The 7582-nt window shown below is 38.6% G+C and overlaps 1 protein-coding gene across 11 annotated transcripts in view; it reads left to right on the forward strand.

Annotated features, from left to right (window-relative positions):
- BABAM2 (BRISC and BRCA1 A complex member 2) overlaps positions 1–1637 on the forward strand; it is a 318227-nt gene extending 316590 nt beyond the window's left edge. For 10 of the 11 annotated variants that reach the window (XM_043543522.1, XM_043543524.1, XM_043543521.1 and 7 more), the window contains one exon: positions 1125–1637. In XM_043543522.1, the coding sequence (XP_043399457.1) occupies positions 1125–1188 (64 nt within the window). In that variant the 3' untranslated portion in view covers positions 1189–1637. The remainder of the gene's footprint in view (positions 1–1124) is intronic. The other variant, XR_006289773.1, reaches the window with a different exon arrangement.
- The last annotated feature ends 5945 nt before the right edge of the window (positions 1638–7582 follow it).

A 7582-nucleotide genomic window follows, 5' to 3' on the forward strand; every position in this document is an offset into this window, starting at 1 on the left:
ATTGCCTTTGTTTTACCGGGCAAATAAAAGATCTTGAGGAGCCTCTAATTGCAGAAGTGGACATATTTTGCTATTAGTGCAGAGTTGAGGGGAGAAGCACAGTGAACCCAAAGGTACAGTATAAACCAACTTGCAGTGATCAGGATGGATTCATTCTATGGACTGATAAAGTGACTCACTAAGTTCATCAGAGAGAAGACAGTGACACTAAGGTCCAGAATACACAAAGTACACCCCCATTTACAAAATGATTTGTCTTTATTCTAAACTTCCACTCAGAAAGTTTTTTTCTTTTACCAATTAGCAAGCAAGGAATTACTGCTCATCCATTTAATTTATTTACCACAGAGAATTAACTGATGCTTTATAAACTGCTCTACTCCTGTCAACACTGACTCTGCATTTCATAAATGTTCCTGGAAGAAGGCAAATCAAAAGCTTGTCCATTGCCAGTATTCTCACTTTCCCAGCTGATTGTGCAATTCCGTTGAGTGATTGTGGTGCTATATTTGAAGCTTTTTCAAAAGTTGAATAAATCCAGTTATCCCAGAAGCATGGTGAGCATCAAGTATATAACAGATGCCAAATTTATAATGCTGTAGCAAATGGTTTAACCTTTCCTTTCACTCTGTTTCTCACTGTTTCTCACTCAGAGAGCCCAACACTGTTTATCTCTGTACCTGATATACTGTTGTACCTAGACTAAAGGAATTAGAATACAAATCAAAGAAAGAAAAGAGAGCAATTGCCAATGATTCACAAAATATTTTTTCCTGCAAAACATAGTCTTGGAATGTATAAAATATTAAATATGCATCAGACAAAGTTATGCTGACACTACAAGACGACATTGGTACTGATCACATTAGCAGTGCTGCATATGACTGGTCAGTTCATCAAAGGAAGTAACACCTATGGAAATTAAAAAGATTGAAGCACAAGGATCACCAAAAATACACTGTAGAATTTTGAGAATCAGCCCGCTTATTTATGTGGCTAAATATGGACATAGGCAGCTAACTTCAGGCTTCCATTTTTTAAAAATCTTGGCTGTAGATACCATGCACACATGATTGTTCTGAGTTTGTTCTTTGCTAACCACAGACTTTCTTTTTCCCCACTAGGGCTTATTTCAAAACGTTTGTCCCTCAGTTCCAAGAGGCAGCTTTTGCCAATGGAAAGCTGTAGGAAACACCAGGTCTGGAGAAGATGCCAGACAGATTCTTACATCCACATGCATGTCAGCTCCAAGACGACTTCCTGGAAGTGGGTTGGAATCTCTTTTTTTGATACTTTTTGCCTCTGGAATAGCTTTGATCACCTCAGACTTCATTAACTCTATAAAACAAGGACCTCAGCTGGCTAATTCTAAACTGAATATTTGATACTCCTTATCCAATCCTCTCCTACCACCATCATTTCCTTTTATAGCCACTGGATTAGATTAAAACGTTAGTGTTTTGATGTGATACCATTTCCCTGTAACAATGTTATATGCGATGCCTTGTTTCAGAAATGCTTGTCTTTCAGGTGTTGTTAAGAAGTGATTGTTTTCATACCAGTATTCTGTTGTTCTGAACCTTTGTATATTTTCAGCATATCCTAATAATATATAAAGCTGCCATACTTACCAGAAATGCCTAATGGACTATGTAATGCCATATTCTGCCTCTGATATTTGCCTACATTTATGGTTCTTATCGACACATGTATGAGTCACAATATTTAACTACTCAGTGCCTTTCAGATGCGTCTGATATTGACATGGCAGTATTTTTTTTAATAGCTCAGTTGAAAACTTATATGTTGAATTCAGTGTCTTTATATTCTAGTTTATTTCAGGTAATACAACTTAAGGTGACTTTCTAATTGACATCAGTTGCTGTTACTGAGAACAGTCTATCACTTGAGTATCAACTCTTCAAGTAACCAATTGTGTAAATTAAGGAGACAAATAGAGCTCCTGCATAGTCCCACAACTCTGTCAAGTAACGTAAATACCACTAATGAAACGGGCCTTTAACAAGGAATTACTGGAGTCTTTGAAGGCAACAAATACAATAATCTAGGGAAGCAGATTTATTTAACCTAAGACTTGCAGTTATAGTCAGCACATATATTTAAAGAATTGATGAGAAGACATAATGGGATGCATCAGTTTTTCTAATGCTGTAATGGTAAATGAAGAATCCCAGCCACTCATCTTCCCCTTCTTGTGATTTGTTATAGCAGGCCATATATAGCTGACTCTTAGTGGTGTCACTTCCCAAATTAAGTTGTAGATAGACCAGGGTACTTTCCAGCATGGAATATGTTTATATGTTGTTATAAATGGCATACAGAAAAAGTACCTTCTGCTAAGTGTTAGGGAACTGGACTGATGAGCTGTGCTGAAGACATAATAGTGAAAAGTAATATATCATTATTTCTGCTAATGTTATGGTATCTGTATACAAATTTTAAATGGTTGGCAGAATTTCCCCAATCTTCATGTTACTTTGGATTTATAGAGAAAAGTATTGTCTACTAGAAGAACTGTGTGTCCAAGGAACAAGTGTGATCTTTGTAAATTAAATTTTCTTAATACATTCTGTTAGTCTAGTTTCCCTGAGAAACTACCAACCTTCAAGCAAATTCTGTTTTTTTTAAAATGGCCATATACTATCAAAAGTCAAAGTCAGTTAGGAGTTAAAGAACAAGTTGGAGTCAAATCATAGACCTTGCTGTAAACAGCCTTCAAAGGGCTGAGGACAGATTCTCCCAGCACAGGTCCTACATTGCGCTGCTGTAAACAGAACTGAAGCCCTTTGCCGAACTAAGCTAAGCAGGGTTGTAATTAAATATGTCTTTGCTATTCACGCATCATAACTGCATATGAACAAACTTTACATTAATCTATATGAGACAACCATCAACCTGTACTTCCTGAGGTATAAATCAAAATGACCTATAAATACACCAAGCATTTTCATATATGCTGTGGTTGGGAGGGGATATAGAAAGACAGTTATTCTCCTGCTGAAATCCAAGTTCCTGTGATAGTTTTTTGCTTTATCTCTAAAAGGAAATATTTCAAATATTTCTTTTCTAGTGATGCACAGCTGAAACTAAGTAACAGTACCTTGTATACCATTATGTATCTACGCTGCATTTATTAACTTAGGAACTCTGTGATGGGACTGACTTCTTTAAGAAGATTTGGAAAGTTCACTCAAGAATATCTGCTTAGATTTTTGATTGCTCAAGTGGCAAGAGTAATAATCTCCATTTTTATCTTATTTACGTGTCAGAAATTGTCATGAAGCTACCAAAGGCTGGTAATGTTCCTCAAGCATTTCAATATGACAGTCACCTACACATTTTTAATCAAAATTCTATACTTAACATCAATACTATGTATTTTGGACATTGGACTACTCTAGTACTGTGGTCTCTGTGCTCCAAAAGTCTCCTAAGGCGCCACTCCAACACTATAAAGAACTCCTAACCAATCATTTGATATGTTCAAATTCACTAATCTCTAATGGCTGTTCAGTGGCTTAGGTGAAATGAATTGATGGTTTCAGTCCAGTTCCTAACTGATCATATGTCCACATGAGAAACCACAGTTGGCATTATTGTTTGCCATGTAGTCAGAGTCTCCATGGATTGAAAGGATGATGACGATTGAGCTTTATTACCCTAATTTGTAGTCCCTCAAAATCACAATTGAGGTACGTTGTCCTCCATTGGGAGAAACTTGTACTGCCTGTAGCTTGGACAAATGGGTAATTTCAGTCTCCAGGTTTAATGTTTTGGAATTTTCCTTTTTTTTTTTAAAGTACAGTATTCTAATCCTAGATGGTATGAGCATTTGCTTTTCCCCATCTGTAAAATGGAAATAATTATATTAACCTCCTTTGTAAAGCACTGTGAGATCTACTGGTGAAAAGCGCTATAGAAAAGCTACATGGTGTAGTTATTTATCATTTCAGAGCAGTGCTTCTCAAGCGGTGATCTGTGAACCGCTAACAGTCCATAGAGCCCATCCTGATCATTCACAGAATGATATATTTTGAAAAATGGGCAGTGAGAGAATTGGTGTGTTGGGAGGAACATGAGAAAATTTCTCTCTTATAAATTGGTTTATCGAATGATAAAGTGGGAGATGCTTAAGAGAGAGTTTGTTTGACCAGTCTTACATTAATATTTGTTGAGGCAAATGCAGTTATGCATGTGGTTATTACCTGTTTGCATAGAGTTGAGTGTGTATTCTAATTATAACATTCCTTGCAACCAGTTTAATGGGAATGAGACCATCACTCTTTTTCTTCTTAATATATGCAGATTAAAAAAAATAAAATACAAAAGCTTGACTCAATTAACTGCAGAACATATGATAAATAACTAAACACCTTGAAATTGTTGTGAATATGTCTAAAGAATTTAAGTTCCACCCCAACACATGCTTCAGCGAAGGGAATGCGTTTGCTCTTTATTCAATAAGCTTGTGAATTCAGGCTTTATCATGGAACTTCCTCAAAATATATTGAATTGTGACACACACAATGAAGCCCTTTTTCTTTATACATCACCAACTCTGACATGAACTGTACCCACTTATTCAGATCCAAAGTTGGAGTAAACTCCTCTGGTAAAGTTATGAAGTGAATGGTTGAAAGAAATGGTTATTCTGGAAGAATAATGAAAAAAACCAGTCATCGACAAGTATATCTTTACCTTTGATCTTGGAACTTCCTTCCATCCTGCTGGGGCACTGGTTTGGAGAGAGTAGCGTCTCACCCATTGAATCAACAACACAAGTTGCATCACCATCTGGGATTTATTTGGCAGTCATCCCATTCAAGTATTGAGTGGGCCTGATGCATTCTAGTTTCTGAGAGCTGACAAGATCACTGCTGGAGGTAGCATGTATCTCCTACACATTATTAAAACCTTACTAGACATATTTTCCCATAGGTCTCTCTTGTCCATCCTATCTAGCAACAGCCTTGACTATCAGTGTTCTGGCCCTGTCAGTCAGGAAACAAGATCTGTCAATGAACCGCAGCACAAGTTGCTAGATCAGCCCCTGTCCCTCAGACTTCCAAAGCAGGGAAGAGTAGAATAAGAATAGGTAGCCTACTTCAAGCAGCACTCCCTGAGACAAGGCTGGAGGTATAGGAGAGGGCTGCAAAAAACTGATGAATCATAGAATATCAGGGTTGGAAGGGACCTCAGTAACATTTCCTTCTTATGTGTGTCCCTCTTCTCCCATCTTATCTAACAATAGCCTTCACTAACAGCAGATGTAACAAGCAATAGAAACCTCATGGTAGAGCATGGAATACCACCCTTCCAAATTTGGAATCCACTTCAGACATCAAGTCCAATCAGACATCAAGTCCAATGGCAGACGAATATGAAAGGGGAGTGCCGGGTGGGCACCTTGCAGATATAGAAGATACCTCAGACTTCCAAGCCTATGGGGAAAGCATGCTGCAGGAAGTTGATAAAATTTGATAAGTTTGGACGCAGTTGATAAAATTTGATAAAATTTGGACGCAGCCTCTGAGCCTGGTTGAAAATTGACAGGATGCAGTGCTTTACCCGTTGGGCAAGAGAAGTCTATGAAAAAGCAGATCACCAATGAGCAATCAATCTTTCCTTAAATAGCTACTGTCTCTTTAATTAACACACAGTTGCTCCCATTAAATCTAAATGCTATATTATTTCAAGCTTTTTAAAATGCTAGTGAAAATCCCTTAATTCACCTACTTTTGAGCTTTAGTTTCTGTTCTCTGTAATATTCCAAGGCAGTCTGGATTTATCCCCACTCGCTAACCAAGCCAGATTAGGAACCAGTTTAGCTGAATCCATGTTTAAACGTGTTTCCATAACTCTGTTTGAACCCCAGTGTGGACAAAGCCAATCAGATGTACTATCACTTTATACCACATATCTTTCTATGCACAAATGTGAACTCATATAATTTTGTGAGTACATCTCAGCGGTTCTCAAACTTCATTGCACCGCAATCCCCTTCTGACAACAAAAATTACTACATGACCCCAGTAGGGGGGACTGAAACCTGAGCACACCCAAGCCCCGCTGTCCCAGGCAGGAGAGCCAAAGCCAAACCCCATGGGCTTCATCCCCATGGGAGGGTAGGACCTGTAACCTGAGCCCGCCACCCAGGGCTGAAGCCGAAGCCTGAGCCCCGCCTCCCAGGGCTGAAGCCTTCGCCCCCAGGCAGTGGAGCTTGGCCTTCGGCTTTGGCCCCAGGCCCCAGCAAGTCTAACACCAGCCCTGATGACCCCATTAAAACAAGGCCATGACTCACTTTGGGGTCCTGACCCACAGTTTGAGAACCGCTAAGCTATTGGTTTCTTGACAGTGAGTTAGAACAAATTTAAGCTCCATGAGATGTGTTAACAAAGAGACAGCAGTTGTTTAAGTGAATGCAACTATTTCATAGTCCTGTATTAAATATAGACTATTGTTCTGTAAAGATGACCAGTCTTCTGCTAGAAGCAGTTCTCACTTGTGAAGTTAAGTATGGTATTTTGCAGGGAAGGATGCTGGTACAGGGAGGTTAACTCCATCATTAACCAGAAAGAGGATGGATAATCACCATCATGTCCGCATGTGATCCCACCAATTGTAAGCATGCAGAAATTATAGTCTTCACATGGGTATTCCAGTCACTGCTGCCTCTCTAGTTTTCATGCTCTTATTGTGTCCTAAAATCACCCCTATGTTTGAACTGATTTTTAATGAAGTGTGGAGAGCAGTATTTGTTTTCAGACTGACATCAGATCAGTCTTGCACCAAAACTTAATTTAAATGGCACCTTAGGATCAGTGGAGGAATGAAGTACGGTGTACTCTCTTGTTCTGAAGAAAGCCTGCACCTGAATAAAACTGCCACGTCTGTCAGTGGTATCATCTGCTATTTGCTTCTTGAGAGAGTACATCAGGGTTTCCACAGGTAAGCGCAGTAAAATGGCTGCACTAGACACAGCAGTGGATTTGAAATAAGTGAGATTTGTTTTTAGTTCTAGCAATAGAATATTTCCAAACCGTTGACTCGTCAAGTTCACAGTGTGTTTTCAGTGGCCACAGTGTTACTGATTTTAATGTTGCTTCCAAGAGGGTCACCTCTATTCGCCACTTTTGTGTAAAGGCTCAACTCTTGCTTCCAGGGCACTGTGCAAAATGCAGTTTCATTTGTGTGGTAATTATCTGCCAAAGAAGCATAAAAAAAAATCAAGATTAACTGTTGAAAATAATTCTTAAAGTATCAAGAAATCAACAAAGGAAACGATGTTTGGCAGCTGCTCTGCTGCTTGCTGAGACCACAATATGGGCCTTCAAATATATCCCATTGCAGCTTAAAAAAAAAACCCAGAAGAATACGAGAGGCTTTTCTTGCAGCAATAAAGAACAAATACAATATTAAACAACAGGAAATAAAGGAAGGATTAATTGCAGGTACAAACTACAAACCAGAAGTCTAATGTTATTCATGCCTACAGCTCTCTTGACATCAGAAGAGGACGTAGAATTAATGCCTAGTGTATAATACACTCTGCAACCTCCTA

The sequence above is a fragment of the Chelonia mydas genome, chromosome 3, assembly GCF_015237465.2.
Source record: "Chelonia mydas isolate rCheMyd1 chromosome 3, rCheMyd1.pri.v2, whole genome shotgun sequence".
In the NCBI taxonomy this organism is placed as follows: domain Eukaryota; kingdom Metazoa; phylum Chordata; order Testudines; family Cheloniidae; genus Chelonia; species Chelonia mydas.